Source organism: Cannabis sativa, chromosome 1, assembly GCF_029168945.1.
Source record: "Cannabis sativa cultivar Pink pepper isolate KNU-18-1 chromosome 1, ASM2916894v1, whole genome shotgun sequence".
Lineage (NCBI taxonomy): Eukaryota > Viridiplantae > Streptophyta > Magnoliopsida > Rosales > Cannabaceae > Cannabis > Cannabis sativa.
The window spans coordinates 39,648,092-39,666,846 of record NC_083601.1 but is presented as its reverse complement, the minus strand read 5'-3'; the positions used below and the strand labels follow the sequence as shown (position 1 = coordinate 39,666,846).

Here is an 18,755-nt window from a genome sequence, read left to right as displayed (position 1 = left end):
AAATATGTATGAATATAATTTTTAGTATCTTAAAGATACCTCATCACTTTGTATGAAAAATAAAGTGGTCTTAACTTTAGTTATTCTGATACTACTTAACCATCCTGAAACAAATGTAATGCAAAGTCTTATTCAGACTCTTAGGCATACATTAGGCTTCTAAAATAGAAGCAAATGAATGTTCTTAATTTATTCTCACTCCAGATCATTTTTCAGATGCTGGTTCGAGTTGAATTTATCACACTTAAAGATAAAAGTTATATCAGATGAATAATACATAATTTTATTTAATCAGAGATGCTGTGGCTACTCTCTAATTAATTAAAAATATATATATTATTTATATTCCTTATCTCAAAATAATAATTTGAGATATGAATTATTTCAACTTATATAGAAAACTTTTATCATCATTTGCAAGTAACATATTGTCTACGTATAAAACAAATATTACTCCCACTAACCTTCTGGTATATAATTATTTCCATAATTCTCTTTTCAAACCTAAAGGAAAAGATGATATAATACCAATTTGTGAGATGTTTGTTTTAATCTATAGGTAGACATCTTAAGCTTGCATATGTTCACCACTATTAGAGAAAAATCTTTATGGCAGTTGTATACCTTCTTCTCTAGTTCACTGTTTGGAATTGATTAATGAATTGAAACAAGCAACAAATGCCAAGGTCTATAATAGAATCTTTTATAAAAACAAGTGAGAATGTAAATCTCATTTGTTATTGATTCTTAGTTCAAAATGAACTTCTTAGCAATGAATATTCTTTTATATCTTTATGTTTCTCAATGTTGCCTAATGAATATTATTGGTGAAAAAACCTATGCTTAATTAATGTTCTCCACCCCATTAGACAACTTTACTAAAGATAAACTTTATTGCTATTTAAGATATTCATTTCTTCATTCATGGCATATTGTACTACAACTTCAATTCTTTATCATTCTATAATTTAATTTGTGTCTCAAATTAATATTGTAGTTGAACTCTTATTGTACAAAATGTAATCAACTAGAAAACATTGATCTTACTGTTCTAATAAGTCATCTTAAGGATGGACCAACAAACTCTTAAAAGAGCAAATGGTTCAATAACATGTTATTTTAGAAATTGTAAGCAATTACTAAATAACATAACTTATTAGAATTTTACCAATGACTTGTATATTATTAATGATTAGTTATGAATTCTCAATAACCATTAATCTGAAGGGATGTTGTGAATCATAATTAATCTAACACTTGAGGTGGAAGTTTGAGAAAATATGAATGATCTTTCTCGGAAACTAGGTTCCTAGATTGATCACTCCCACTGATCAAGTCAATTCTTAATTCCACAATTCTAGTGTTGTGAGATGGATAATAAAATATGTAACCCTTAAACCTTATAGCTTTTCAAATGAAATATGCTCATTTATGGTTTAGGGCCCAGATCTTTTCTTTGACAATTGTACTCTAACTATATATGGGTATTTATAAAATGTGTACATGTCATCAAGTCGGTTTTCAACCTTATCACAACTCAAAATATGTTTGAGAAACAACTTTGGTTAGAACACGATTCGATATGTACACCCCATTGTTGAGTATCAATAGACAAAGATTTAGGAAAGATTGGAGTTTGCTATGTAGGCTCCACCCCATGTCCAAAAAATGCTTAGTTTCTTGTTACACACTATAATTTGGGTGTACCAAGCATATGTATCGGGCAATGAACCCATGCTTTTAAAGAAACTTTACAAATACACTGGGAGTTTATCCATACTCACGAATTTTGATGTAGTATTCTCCATTTTATATTTGATCTCACTATCTTAATATGCAAAATGCACCATTTCTCTACTTAAGATTTAAATGTCTTTGAAACATATAAATCCATACTTTTGTAGAAAAATTATTTATGTGAGTAATCGTTAAAAAAGAGATGCAAAATTTGAGTCCATGTCTTCAAAATTAATTGACTTGTATGATTTCTAATATGATAGAATTCTAGTATGCACCGATTTTGACTTATTGGAATACATATTCTTAATGAAATTCACACAAGTTCTAAATAAAGTTAGTAAAATCAAGTGTAATGAAGATCCCCACCATTTACTAACATTTATTCTATTTATGGAGATATGTTCCATAATTTTTGGTGCTATAATGTAGAAGAATTCTTATTAATAACACATTTCTTATTGTCAGATTGAACTTGCATATCTTTATGAGTGACATCATTTGTAGTAAAGACCTCTAAATGTGTCTAAATCAAGTTTCAATAGAATCTTGGAACATAAAGATCTTTGCCAATTTTAAAACAAAGCCACTACTATATTGCTTGTTCCTTAAACTTCTAAATGTGAGAAGTTATCTTGTCTGTGGATAAGATTTGCTCACGATTCTTGACTTTCTTAGGTTTATTTGTAAACCTTGCAAGAAATTATGAATGTGGAATAACAATCTAAAATAATCCACTATGTGTTAATAATTACATTAACTATATTAGAATGAATTCATACACAATAAATTAAAATTTATTGGTGATAATAAAGTGTGATTTATTTTTCTTAATTATACAGTAAAAACTGTACATTTTAGATTAAGTTATCAGAATAATTTTTTAGAAATTTCTACTGGTATGGAAGAAATTTATGAATAGTGATGTAATAAAATTACATATATAGTTTTGAGGTTTAAATGAATCATGTTTTTACCAATGAATAAACATGCTTAAATATGAAATCTTATTAAACAAAAATTGCCTGTGGGCTAAATTTTTAATTTAATAAGATTAGATTTAGATGTAGATTATGATAGATTTACACAATTTATGAAAAACTTAAAGTTTAATATTTCTATCTTAATGAAAGGTATGAAACACTTAATTATTTATAAATGTTTCAAAATTTTATACTTTATGATAAAATTATTAAATTAAATCTACATAATTTCCTGTGGGATAAATTAAGAGAATTTAATTTAACATATTAATCATGTGAATATAATAAAATCCCTGTAGGGTAAGATTATTATGTTCACATAATTCATGTCCATTATGTGATCTTAATCCACTTAATATATATAATTTTATATAATTAAGGATGCTGTGGCTACTCCCTAATTATTTAAAATTATGTGGTTCACTAGACACCAAAGTATAAACTGAAGATTAAAATTTTACTAAATCCAAACCTGTGGGCTAAATTTTAAATTTAATAAAATTATATGAACTTTATGATAGATTTAATTAAACAATTAGTTTTGGAAAATGAAGGTTTATTATCTATCTTTAATTAAATTTATGATAACACTATTAAATTAAATCCCCATAACTCCCTGTGGGGTAAATTAAGAGAACTTAATTTAACATATTATCCTAATGAATTATACAAATATAATAAAATCCCTGTGGGGTAAAATTATTATACCTATATAATTAATTACAAGTTATGTCCATTAAGGTGAATTTTAATTAATATATAATTTTATACAAATAAGGATGTTGTGGCTACTCCCTAATTATATAAAATTATATTTTCACTTTGACATTAGGTATTGGGCTCTACCTAAAAGTAATTTCGTTATTAACATAGTAGACAATCACTGAGATTAATGCTCCTAGTGTGGTCGTCCGAAGATCATTAAAAACCGTTCTAGATATGAGCATTTGTCCCAAATTCATGTTTTCTTATGTCAAACCACAAAATTACTTACATTTTATTCATATTTTATTCATTTTAGGAAGTTTTATGAATATTTTATGAAGTTTTATGAAACTTAATGTGCTATATAAAATATTCAACCTATCTTAATGTTTGAATATTTCTAAATATATCTAGCACTATAAAAGGAATTTATGTATAGCATTTAAATCATACAAATCTAAATTAATTGCATTAAACATAAATTTGCCAAATAAATACAAATTAATACAATTATTGTATGATAATAAATTAAATGCTTAATTCCATAATATATAATTAATTATGCATTTATGACCATATAATATCTTAAATATTTATACTAATAATTAATTTGTATAAATAAGGTAATTATACAAATTAGTACAATTAATTATATGGAATGAATTAAATGCAAAATTAAAGACTATACTTAATGGCAGATTTTTCAAATTTTATTAATTTAAACAATAAATTACATAAATTTGGTAATAAATAATTAAATGCACAATTATACAAATTGCACAATTATTACATGCCTAAATAAATCATGTAATTAATTACCATATTAAAACAAATTTCCATTTTCAGTTTATACTAAATAACATATTAATTCTAAATATATGTATTAAATTAAAAATGGAAATTAATGAATGTAATTTATTGACTAAATTAACAATAGGAGAATAATTTATATTTCCAAATAAATAAAATATATATAAAAAAAAAAAAAATCGAAATTTTTTCCCTTTTTTTTTTTTTTTTTTTTGAAAAATACACGCCATAAACGACATGATAAAATTTCCTTAAACTTCCAAAAATCATGAAATCAATTCCAAATGAATCTAAATGCAAAAATTAAAACATTCATATAGATTTTATGCATCGAAAATACATAAAACAAAGACTTTAAAAATCACCAAAATTTTCTGAAAAATAATTTTGAGATTTCTTTATTTTTTCAAAGTGGATTTTCATGCTTAGAACAATCTATATTAATATATGAATGTATTAATACATATACAATATATATATATATAAATATAAATACATATATATACAGAAAAATAAAAATACTGTATGTATATATATAAACATGAAATGTATATATGTATATATTTGTATATAGCATTTAGATATATAAATAATATATATATACAACATATATACGTAATGAAATGAAGAAAATATATATATATTTATATGTATATGAATATATATATATGAACTGAATGAATAAACAAGTATATATGTATGAAAATATATATGTATATATAATTGGGATTGAATGAATATGAATATATAAATATATACACAAACGAAAATAAATATATATATCAACACTGAATTAAATATATATATATATAAACACACTGTATATACGAGTATATATATATATGAAACTCAAACTAAAATCAAGGCAGAGATAAAAACCGCTCTGATACCAACTGTTAGACATTTATATATATAAACTGAAATGTATATGTTTAAGTATTAAGTGCGGAATTAATCAAACATATATACACTATGAATAAGGATCGAAATACCTCCAGCCATTGAATCTTGAGCTTCAAACCCACATAAGCTTTGATCTGCAAAGGAAATTGACTACCATGGGTAATCGGGCTTCCTCGCTCTCTCAACTCTCTTTAGATGGAATTTGCTGTTATGAACAGAATGAGTGAGGAGCTCGGGGACCGAGACCCTATATTTATAGGTGAGATACTCCATCAGTATCTGTGCCACATTAATTGTCAGAATATTTTGACAATTAATTCAGGAAATCAAATCAGGTAATGAATATAGAAATCTGACCATATATAGAATATTACGTAATTGATTCTGTCCAGATTCAATGAATATAAAATATTCATTTATCAGAATCAATAATATTATTTTATTTCCTTAATTAGAAATATTCTAATACTTCGTTCTATAGTGGTTAATGAATCACGTACCTTTCTTGCTTCAAACCCAATTCTTGAAGAAAACTCTTTACTCGTAACATTTCTTTCCCAGCTTTTGCAAGAGCAATATACTATGCTTCTATGGTAGATAAAGCAACACATTTTTGCAACTTGGACTGCCATGACACAACTCCCCCTGCAAAAGTAAACATATATCTAGTGTAGACTTTCTACCGTTAAAATCACCAGCCATATCAGCATCTGCATACCCTTCTAAGATTGGTTCTCCTTTCCTGAAGCTTAGGCACAGTTTTGATGTCCCTCTCAGATATCTGAAGATCCATTTTATAGCTCCCTAATGCTGCTTGCTCGAATTTGCAAGGAAACGACTTACAACTCTCACTGCATGAGCAATATTCAGTCTCGTACAAACCATTGCACACATCAAGCTTCCAACTGTTGAAAAGTAAGGAATAGCCAACATTTTCCTCTTTTCTTCTTCTGAAGAAGGATATGACTTCTTAGTGAGTCTAAATTGGCCACCAAGTGGCAAAGAAATTGACTTTGCATCCTTCATGTTGAACCTCTCAAGTATTCATTCAACATAGTTCTCCTGTGACATCCATAATCTTAGAGAAGGTCTATCACGAATGATTTCCATTCCTAGGATTTGTTTGGATGCCCCCAAGTCTTTCATATCGAAGACTCTTGATAGTTCTTTCTTCAACTGATTTATCATCTTACCATCCTGGCTGACTATTAACATGTCATCGACATATAGTAATAAGATGACAAATTTCTCATTAGCAAATTTCTTGATGTATACAAATAAATCTGCAGCTAATCTCTTATAGCTTTGATCCACCATGAATGAATCAAACTTCTTGTACCATTGTCCTGGAGCCTATTTTAGACCATACAAACTCTTACGCAGTCTACAGAAAAGATGCTCTTTTCCTTTCACCTCAAAACTTTCAGGTTGCTGTATATAAATTTCTTCTTCTAAATCTCCATGAAGAAATGTAGTCTTTACATCCATATGCTTAATCTCAAGATCTAGACTCCCAGCTAGTCCAAAGAATATTATAATTGATGGCATTTTCACCACAAGAGAAAATATTTCATTGAAATTGATCCCTTTCTTTTGACCAAAACCTTTGACAACTAATCGGGCTTTGTACTTTACCAGGTTTCCATATCTATCATTTAAAGACTCATTTATTCCTCAGGGCCTTCCTGCCTTTTAGAAGTTTTACCAACTCATGGGTGTTGTTTTTTGTAAGGGAATTCATCTCCTCATCCATGGAATCTATCCACTTATCTTTGTCTTTGTGAGCCAATGCTTCCTAGTAGTTCTTTGGCTCCCCCTTTTCAGTTAAAAGGATATACTCTGACCGTGGATATCTTTTGGATGGAATTAGTCCTCTAGCTGACCTTTTACGAGATTTTTTATTTTTTGGTTGCTGGTACTGCTCCCCTTGATTGATATCTTCTTGTGCCGGTATATCTTCTTCAGCATCACTATCATCACCATGGGTCATCTCAGCAACTTCTTACAATTCATCATCTGACCATTGTTGTTTTAGAGGAAATAACTCAATTTCAGCCTTTTCTAGTTGACTTTTTTTTTTCTCTTGCGCTCAATTGTTTGATCTTCATTAAAGACCACATCTCTGCTTCTTATGACCTTCTTGTTAACTGGATCCCAAAACCTATACCCAAATTCTTCATCTCTATAGCCGATGGAGATACATGGAACTACTTTATCATCAAGTTTGGACCTTTGTTCCTTTGGTACATGCACAAATGCCTTGTAGTCGAACACCTTTAGATGTGAGTATGACACATCTTCCTTGTCCATACTCTTTCTGGAATATCAAACTTCAAAGGAATTGATAGAGATCTATTGATCATATAACATGTATTCTGTAGCGCTGCTCCCCAAAATGGCTTTGGTAGCTTGGATGATCTCATTATGCATCTAACCCTTTCTATAATGGTGCGAATAATTCGTTCTGCTACACCATTATCTTGAGTAGTTCCTAGTCTTATCTTTTCATGTCGAATCCATGTTTAGAGCAATAGTTTCTAAACTCATGAGAAGTGTATGTTCTAAGACACTTTAACTGCTTTCCAATTTCTCTTTCTACCATAGCATGAAATTGTTGGAAAAATCCAAACACTTGGTCTTTCGTCTTTAGCATATACCACACCTTTCTTGATGCATCATCTATGACAGTTACAAAATACTCCCAAGGATTCAACTTCTATGGGACCGCATACATCAGAGTGAACTCGCTGCAATACCTCTTTTTTCTTAGCAGAGGAATTCTTAAATAAAACTCTATGTTGCTTTCCAAATAAGCAATGCTCACAAGGATCTGATATAGTACCTTTCTCCAAATGAATGAACTTCTTCTTTGCGCGTAGTTGCAAATCCTTTCACTCATATGACCAAGTCGTTTGTGCACAAAAAATTCATATAAAACATTGCGTCATAATAATTAAAAATAAAAATTGCATATTTTAATATTCATAAATATATATATACTTACAATTTAGCTTCATGATAATTTTTCTAAAGTAAAATTGCTTAAAGTTCTAAGATATATATTGTAGTATATATAGGATAGTTTGAGTGAGATATATTATAGTAAAAAAGTTAAAAGAGTTTTTTTTTGAAAGAAAATTGAAAAGTTTTGTGATAATAAAAAATCTCATGAAATATACAAAAGAATAATAAGAGCTATATAAAGAAAGAATACAACTCATTTTTAATTAATTGAAGAATACAAAAAGTTTCACTATTAATAAAATAAAAATGTGTAAAAAAAAAAAATAATTCTTCACCAACCATAAGAAAACTCGTAAAATTTAAAAAATAGAAAGAAAAAATTATACGATAACACCTCAAATTTTGTGTACTTTTTTTTATTTATATATATTGATTGATATATTGATATTGATGATTTGTGTTCTATTCGTTTTTTAAAAATTTTAAATAATTTATGATGTTAAAATAAAATTCAAAAATTCAGTTGTATTTATACAAAAGCAATTAAAAGAGGATGATGTTGACTTAATTGGCTGCATAATCGAGTAACCAAATTAATTGTTGGCGGGTATCATTGTTTTTCTGTGATGATGATGCTTCCTTTCGATCAAAAAATGATGATGACCCATTTGTTGAGTTTGTCTATTTATAAGTGTACCTAATAAACAAACATAATTTTGAAGATAATAGTATAGAAATAGTGATTAAAACTGTAACTTAAGTTGTAAAAGAGCAAATAGTGACCATTACAGTCGAATTCCATATCTATCAACATTTTACTTATTGGTAAAGCAATTCCTTCATCAAATTTGCTTACATTTCAATGGCTAGTAGCTTTCGACACTGTGCCACTATCTTAATCCAATAATCCTAATTCTCTTTCTTCTTCTTCTTCTATTGAAATCAACTAGTTAAAAAAAAGAAAAGAAATGACAATGAATATACTCAGAAATTGTTGAAATTTTGGGACCAAGAATCCTCCTGAGGCTGAACCTGAATATACAGAGGAGTCTCCTGATAATGCTTTTCGTAGCAATGGATAGGTTGACCATAGCTTCCTCCACCGTCCCTTTTCTCCACGTACGGATCCGAACCCCCAAATAGATAATCTGCAGCCCCATTCCACTGGTTCCCACTCCCACAGCTGCTGATTCCCTCGTAAAAACCATACTCATCATGACAACCACCGCCATTATTATTCATAGCTGATCTCTTTGCGTAACGTGATAAACATGGCCAATACCCGAACAAGCTTTCGCAAAGATCCATGGCTTCCAAGCCATACCCACTTGGAATCAGACTACTACTACTACCACTCACCTGCTTTTCGTATTGAAAATCATTCCCAACCCCAACATTATGAGTCCCATGATCTCCATGCCCACTTTCATGGCTTGGCTTTTTCTCCTCTTCCTTCTTATGTGCCTCCATCGGCTTTAACCCATTTTGGGGCTCGCTCTTCTCTTTCTCCTTAGCCTCTGCGTTGGAAGGTGGGGGCTTTTCCCTTTCCCCAGTTGTAGAGTCTGAGTGAGGATAACAAATTTCAGGCGAGGGTTGAAGTGGCTTTCCATAAGCTTGAATTATATCAAAGCCACCATCATAAGGGGTTGGATCATAGTCGTCGAATTCAGGTATAGCAAACTCCGGAGAGACCGAGTTGTAAGATATTACGAACTGGGTACTCTTAGGTTGATGATCATAATAACTGATCTTGTAATGGGAGACAGAATCATGATACTGAACCGACAGTGGTTCACTCGAAGTAAAAACAGAGTATGCAGTTCTAGTAGTAGCAATATGATTAAAATTAGAATGGTTGTTGTAATTAGCACCATAGTTATAAGGAGTTGGAATATTATAGTCAAAGAGATTATAGATACTTGGCTCTTTGTACGAAGAGTAAGCTACTGAGCCACCCTGATCAGTTATAAAATGATTAGAATTATAAGCATAAGGGGTTTGATGATACTCACCAAGATCAGAAGAATTCTGGTAATATCCAGAGTTGTAGAAGGCCATTGAGGACTAATTCACGAGTTAAATAATTTGTGTTATCTTGAGATTGAGACTCCTCTTTAGAATTGGAGCTGCTGTTATAGTAAAGGCTAGAAAATAATTTGGTGCTTTGAGGTATCAAATTCTATTATATTGGTCCTTATCGTTACTGTATTTTCTATCCACACAACCCTTATCTCTGTGATCTGTACGATGCAAGAGAAATTTTGGAAGAAAGCTTACCTAAATTGTGGGTGCACATGGCTACGAACACTGAAAACGTAGGAATTACTACTGAGACAGTACCGTTTTTACCAAAGTGGCCCCCTTCCTTCCATCTTTAGTATAATAAATAAGACAAATATTTCAAAGCCTTGTATGATTAAAAGACATTTAACCTTTTAAAGGGCACTAGATAGTGATGCAAAGTGGATTAAGATGTGATAGAAATGGAATCTTTGATGACCTCAAATTACCATGAGTTAAATATTTGCTCATTCATATTAAGCTCCCTCTTCTGATTAAAGTTGAGGAAACTCGCTGGCAGAATCGAACCAATAATTACAATTGCCACCACTGAGTAAACCTATCAAATCCCATTTGATTTACTTTTAATTTATTTTCAAAAAAAAATATTTGCTCATTCATATAGTCCAAGAGGATGAATAGATAGAACCAAGAGGGATCCGTTAAGACACACTCTTTGTCTGCTTGTGAATTACATGGTCCCACCAAAATTATGAATCCATTTCGTCTGGGCCTTTCACTTGGGTGTAATCCAATATAGATCTTCTACCTTCAATCTGCGCAGTGTTGACAGTTTTAACAATTTGGGAAAATTCCTATATAGCATTTCGAACATGTTTTATAGATGCTCTTTCAAGTCTAAATGTAGTTTATTTGCTGCATATCATATGGCACAAATTACACAAATTACATGAGTAACCATATCATATGCCAAGAGATTATTTTATTTTGGGGTAAGTTGAAAAATACCCCTTTTATTAATCAATTAATTAAATTTGCCTCTAATTTTATATTTATTTGAAACATACATCTTTTTATATGTATTGTACCTAAAATACGCTGACATAAGAGAGTCACATGGAGAGTATCTTGAAATGACAGGGGCAAAATTGGTACAATATTTTAAAAAAGAAGTAAAAATGATAGACTTTAAAAAAAAGTAAAAATAAAAGATGACAATATAAAAAGGGTATAGAGTGTAATTTCCTCTTTTATTTTTGGTACACTAATAAAGAGGGGGAAGTAACAATGAACACTCTTGGGCCTAATTTGTGTTATTTATCAAAAAGGAATTTTACAAAAACATACCTAAAATGAAACTTCTTTTTCCATGTTTACAAAAAACAATAATGTAGCGTCAACATCAAAATTACATTATTTTGAAAACAACATATAAATAATGTCCGTATTTTTATAAAAAAAATATTCATAAAAAAGTTTATAATACTGTAGATCTATAATTTTTGTCTTTTTGAGGTAATTATGAAAAATTCCCTTTCCAAAACATATTTTTAATAAATATAAGATTAATTGTTGATGATAGATTTGGACAGTTAAGATTAGAAATGTGTTATCACAGATGGCCCAAATTATGACGCTTTGTGGTGTGTACTAACTTGCCACCAAGTCTTTTATAAATATAATTTTTCAGACAAAAATATGCTTCGATTTGACATTATCGTATTAGTTCATAAATTTGTGACTTCTTTGCATTAATTGCCTAATTCACAGTATAATAACTTATTGTACACTTGATACAATGTACGTTGAATCATAGAAACCTTGTAAAATATGCTTATCCCTAGGGAAAAATTCTCTTTTAGAACAAAGGTTATAAGCTTTATTTAAGTTTATTGTGTTCATGAGGTTAATGGGATGATTTTTGGCTACTTGGGATATTGCAACACTCAAAGAACTCATACAATACCCCAAAAGACGAAGCTGTGAAAGTGCTACGATATGTTGTTTGTGGCAATTTTCAGATTTGGTTACAAGTCGCCAAAACGCTTCAAATCTTCTCTCATGTCATTTTGTAACATATCTAAACACTTGGATGTCTAAATAACATCTCCAACAACTATAAAATATTTATAAATCATAAAATTCAACATCTCTATCGCTCATTTACACACTTAAATGTAGATTTGTAATCAGATTTATACTTTCCAAATAAATGTGACAGTTTCACTAAGAATAATTTTACCAGTGTTCCTAAAAATTTATTTGATTTCTTTTGTTTATTTCAAATTAAAAACAAATTATCTATTCCACCAAAAAGTTTGATTTTAGTTCAAAACGATTAATATGTAGAATCAGAACAAGTGATTGTTGAGATTCGCACAAGAACATCCACTTTTAATTTTAAAGAGAAGGTTTGAAAACATTTTTATTCTGACTCCGAGGGAGATATGCACTAGAGTACCGATGTATATCATGCACAAGATTTTACGTATAGCAATGTGCATCTTTTTACCAAAAACAAGTCATTTATGGATATTATCAGGAAGCTCGAGGATTTTATTTGCACCATATAAAATGATAAATACACCCTATTGTTAAGGAAAATATAAACTTAAATAATTTTAAAAATTATTCTTAATATTTTAGTTTAATTTTTTTTTTTTTTATATTCATGTACGTTATAGCTATTTAAGATAACCTACAAATTTTAAGAAATTCCGAATAATTTACAATATAGAAAATAATGTTCAAACAATCCATTTTACACGTGTATAAAATAAAATAGTCACGCGTGTAACACACTGTTAAACATAATTTTTGGCGTGTTAACTTTTCCAAATTTCTTAAAAGTTTGCAGGATGTCTTAAATAACTACAACGTACATGACTATGAGAAAAAATTTGACTAAAATATTATTTTGGGTGCTAAAACAGATAAGGGTGCATCAATGTATCCATTTTAAGGGGGTACATTGTAGAATTTCCCTATTTTATTTTATCAAAAATCAAAATTCAATAATATTGTAAATTTAGAAAATGACAAACTCATACAAATTAGATAATTTTACAAAATATACATTCCTATTTTGTTTTGCTAGAGTTTTCTTTTTGATAACTGTTTTTGTAGATTTTTGACACATTTTTTTTTTATTTTTATTTATAAAATACAACTTAGTCGTAGTATTTTATTTTGAGGAAATTACACTCTATACCTTTTTCATATTGTCTTCTTTTATTCTTACCCTCTTTTTTAAAGCCTATCATTTTTACCTCTTTTTTTAAACATTGTACCAATTTTGCCCATGTCACTTCAAGATACTCTCCATGTGACTCTCTTATGTCAGGGTATTTTGGGTACAATACATGTAAAAAGAGGTATGTTTCAATTAAATATAAAATTAGCGGTAAATTTGATTAATTGATTAATAAAAGTGGTATTTTTCAACTTACCCCTACTATCTTCTTTGTCATCAAAAACTGAAATTACCTTGATGCCCAATGACTGAAATAAGTCCAGGAGCTGAAAGGTAATTGGGCTAGGTTAGGATTAACATGGTATTATAGAAGCCCAAAACCTAAGCCCACGGTTTATTGCATGGAAAGATTAAAAAAAATATAATAAAAAAACTAATTCTTTATATATGTTTCTTAGGGAATTTTTTGGGGATTTTTTTTTAAAACATTTTTTGGGGAAATTTTGTTTACGCTTTAGTTTGTTAATTTTATAAGGTTTAGTGAATAAAGAAGAAAATAAATGAATTGAAGAAAAATAGTGCAAAATCAAAGATTTAATTGCATTCGCGTGGCTACCATGCCAAAATTTAAAAAGGCTTTTGATTGAAACTTTTGAGAGGACAAAAATAGAGAGAGGAAGTGACCTTTGAGGCTACAAACATTGATATTCAAAGAGTTTCTTTTTTCTACCTTTGATTTTATATTTTCAATTAGTTTTATGCAATTGTTTAGAAAGATTATGAGGAGCCAAACTCTTAATTAGGGTTTTTATTCGATATTATTTGATATATTTCTATGGTTTAATGCAATTTTAATTTTTCTTCAATTTCTTATGTATAATTATTTCATTCGTGTTTAATGCTTATAGTTACTTGATCACCAATTATATGTTTTATGATTTTAATGTAAAATATGAAAATTGAGTATTGATTATGCTATAGTCAAATAGACATAGATCTCGATAGACGAAAGTACCTATATGTTATGTGTAGCAATTAAGATTTCTTTGTTTAATACAAATTATATGTGTAATTTATCTCATAAGCGTGTAGGACTTTGCCATATGATTTAGATTTCATATGTCCTAATAAGGATATAGATTGAATTAATAATCTGCTACTCATGAAATTAGAGAGTAATTAGATTGTAGTTTGCCATAGAAAGTTGATGCAATTGAATTTATTTATCCTATATTTCTAATTATTGTTAATTGCATTTTTGTTTATTTATTTTCTTTTTATAAATCAATTACAATCATCATTCATATTATTTATTTGCCAAATAAAAATGAAAATTCAATTATTTGCTACTTAGTTACCGTTCTTGTGGGATTCACGTGAGTTTATTATAGAGATTATTTCTCAAATATACAAAAACAACAATAAATTTACAAAAATATTGTTGTACGGAATTTTAAATTACAATTTTTATGATTTTATTTACAGAAAATACGATCTTTTTATGTTGTACTTTTTTTAATTTATTGTTGATATTTTGTTATCTATATGTGTTATTTTTGTTACTGTTGTGATGTTGTTTTTGGATATTATTTTTATGTAGTTTTTTTGTTATTTTCGTATTTTTTCTATAAAAAACGGTAAAATTGTAAAAAAAAATTAAATGTTTTTTTTTTAGGAAAAAAATTAAATGTTAAACTGTATTTTTTTTTTTTAAAAAATAATGTTTTTATGCAATTATCTATTTATTATATATTTTATTTGAAGAATGAAATTATATATTTTCTAAACCTATTACATTTTATATACTAAACATATATAGTTATAACCGATAATAACTATGCTCTATAGATTTCTATTTTCTTCTTTTTGGTAAATATAATATAGAAATTAGCTCTTGTCAATAACATTAATATCTCAAGTTTTTTTATAATAATTCTTTTTGAAACAATATCCTCATTATATATTAATGCACATATAATATATATGTTTGCTTTTGTTCTTGTTCTATATAAATTAGTTCAGTTGCGTGCACTACTGTTTGCATGTGAGATGTGTGGTAGAAATCCTAATTTCTGGTTATATCGCTCTAATTTACTCACTACTCACTACTCACTACTCTTAACTTACAAAGTCATGCCGCCTTCCTCAATATATATTCTGTGCCATTCGCTTTTAGGCAAATATTGCCGTCTCTCTATTGATTTGTATGGTATGATTCTTGGTTGAATCATAAAAGTCAATACTACTACTACTATATTACTATTTAAATACAGAAGCTGCTTTTTATTACGCGTTGACATTTTTCTACTTATATAATTCTACCCTTTTGAATACTTACAAGATTAGGTGAATATTACATCACCAAAACATATATATAAAAAACCTACTTCAAGAAAATCATGAAAGGGGGCCTAATTACTTAGTTCCTAGCTAGTTATATATATTTAGTATTTCAATTAATGAAATAATCTCTTCAGGAAACACATTAAATATATATAATATCTGTTGCTAAAGAATGCATGCATGTCACATATAATTATAAAAAGGGAAAAATTAATTGACCGAATCTCGTATTATATTAGCAGTTCAACAAAACTTGTCTACATTAGAGATGATACGGTAGATATATATAAATGCTACGAAACAGGTAGAAGAAAACAAATTAACCCAGCTTGCATGTACATACAAATACTGATCTCTCTCTCTCTCTCTCTCTCTCTCTCTCTCTCTCTCTTATTTTTTTTTTCTTTCATTTTTAAATATGTTTTATTGTGCAATTGTTTTCTTTGTTTATTTAAGATGAACTTCTATCTCTATGTAATATTATTTTTCATTCACTAAATCCATATAAGAGCAGTTTAAGAACTTTCCTTTGTTCAGGGGTATTTAGGAATTCAGTTTCTCGGACGTAAGCAATACACCCACCCATATAAAGATAAGATTTAATTATTATATATATGTGGATATATATCTCACTTAATTTGGTTTTGACTTCAATTTTTTAGCATATACGACAACGTTATCTCATCGTGTTTCCCATATATGCTTCTGTATATATAGTCTTTTAAGCCCACTCAATAAAACAAAAAGCAGCCCAAAAAATATGATTCACTTTCATAAACATGATTTGTTTTATATATGTTTAATTTGGTTTGGATATTATTGAACCAACAAACTTCTTCACCAGCATGTTATAATAATAGCATTTCTTATGTATATATATATGCTTAACGTTTTAAAAAGAGCAACCTCTAATTAATTGCCATCTCCCACACGACCATTAATTAGCTGATAAATTATAGTATGAAATATATTTTATTTGAGCGCATTTTTTATGTTATTGGTGTAATATAATTAAATAGCGGGTTGTGTATATAATTTAAATTTAAATATTTATTTGTGCATGAGATTTAATATGAATTTAATATGAATTTACACTGATGATAGTAGATATTAATAGGAGCTAGTAATCTTTAGTTTATTTTTTTGAAAAATTATCTCATATATATTTTTTTTAATTTCTTTTTTTCAAATTTACGATTTGGCTGGATTTGGGTTGCTTCAATAATTTTTTTAGTAGTTTTTATGAGTTTACGTGGATTTTAGTTGCAATTTAGATTGTTCTATTAATTATTATAGTGATTTTTATGTAGAATTAAGTAAAAATATAAGAAAAATTATTTTAAAGTGTAAAAATAAAAAAGATTAATTTTTTTTCAAACAAAATTAATTAAATATTTGAATAAAGTTATACTCGAGGACGAAATGACTATGTTGAGAAAACGACAAAGGAAGAGCGGGAAAGAAAATAGTTTGTGTTAATATACGAATAGAAAAAAAAACAGTTCCTTTTTATTAATTTAATTCATTTATTTATCTTTTATATTTAGCAATTATGGCGTCAAAGAAAAAGGAACATGCATGATTAATAGTATTGTAGGTCCAACACAGCTTTCACAACTCCTTTTAATTACCATGATCATAATATTAATTATATATTACAATTCTATGTACATGTGTGTATATATAACAGTTTCTTACTATTTCTGCCGACGGAATTGGGAAAAGAAATTGCTTTTTTGATCAATACATACAATAAATTGACCTAGCTAATATATTACTATGTGATTATCGATCTCTATGTAAAACCACTTAATAATGCTCCCATATATATCTGTCATTGAGTAGTAAACCAACTTTTCAATAACCTAGGAATTACGAATATTTGAATTCAAGATTTGAAAATTTTCTACGTATATCCAACGTCGTAATTTTGAGATTCAACTAGGTTAATAATCTTGACAATATGTACACGATCTGATGGTCAATCTATGTACTGTATATATATAATTAGTACTAATTATTTCTTAACCCGTAAGACAAATTTCAAAGAAATTTTACTAAGCGTCTTAATCAAGGATCAAGAAGAAAAACGATTATTATTTGTATTAAATTAAGAAGAGCATGATCAGACAGGGAATGACCCATCTTTCAATAAATGTCCTAAAAACCAATCTAAGAAGAATTTTTAAAGCGTTGATATAAATATATCAAACGGTGTGGGACCAAATATGACTAAAAGAATATATTTATATACGTATATATTTGTTTTGATTAAACATGGGTCAATTTGTCCATGTCAACCCCACTAACGTGAAGAATATATCGTTTGATTTTTCATCAAGTCCAAAGCCAATGATTGGTAATTTGTCGTTCTTTAGAATTTTACAGCCTCTGCACTTTGGTGGAAACGCATTAGAAAAGCCTAGCCTCCTCTTATTTAGTGGAAAATATGCATCAAAAAATTTTCAACTCCATCGATGAATCGCGTTTATTAAGTCAATATTGTTCAGACATATCTAATTGATGACGAAAATTAATATATGGGAACTATCCTAATTTAGAAAAATATACTAAGTGATCTAACAAAGTTTAGAACCTTGCTGCGCTATATAGCAAATGAATTAGTTAATAATAATAGCTAGGTACTAATTAGGATGATATACTGTCAAAGCTATAGGACGGCACCAAAAAACAAAGCAAGAGCTTTAATATTCAATATAATCATTTTATCCATGAAGCGCGTGCATGCTATTATTTCTACAGGATAACTTATAATAAAACTGGTGTTATGAGGAAACACACTCACACACAACAATTAATAAAATTAGTAATTAAAGTATACTGCTTCGCTATATTTAAAAATATTGATAAAGTTCTCTTGATAAATCCAGCATGTCAGTCAGGCAAGCCCTATATACATGTACCGCATATTCAAATGAATATATAAAAAACAACTAAATGCCTTTAAAAGAAAAACTATATTAAATGTAAAAGATAAAAAAAGCATTGCTATATATAGCCAGAAACCATCATTATTTAGTTTTTGTAGGGGAGGAAAAAAAGATAATTAAAAACAATAATTCCTATATCGTTCA

The 18,755-nt window shown here is 28.4% G+C and overlaps 1 protein-coding gene and 1 non-coding gene across 2 annotated transcripts; one reads left to right on the top strand and one right to left on the bottom strand.

Moving 5' to 3' along the window:
* Nucleotides 1–8,845: 8,845 nt before the first annotated feature.
* Nucleotides 8,846–10,604, bottom strand: LOC115707428 (uncharacterized protein At5g39570). Its single transcript, XM_030635390.2, has one exon. The coding sequence runs from the start codon at nt 10,158–10,160 to the stop codon at nt 9,087–9,089; it is 1,074 nt and encodes a 357-aa protein (XP_030491250.2). The 5' UTR covers nt 10,161–10,604; the 3' UTR covers nt 8,846–9,086.
* A 17-nt stretch (nt 10,605–10,621) lies between these two features.
* Nucleotides 10,622–10,720, top strand: LOC133033822 (small nucleolar RNA R30/Z108). Its single transcript, XR_009685884.1, has one exon. It is a non-coding gene; the product is annotated as a small nucleolar RNA R30/Z108 (small nucleolar RNA).
* The last annotated feature ends 8,035 nt before the right edge of the window (nt 10,721–18,755 follow it).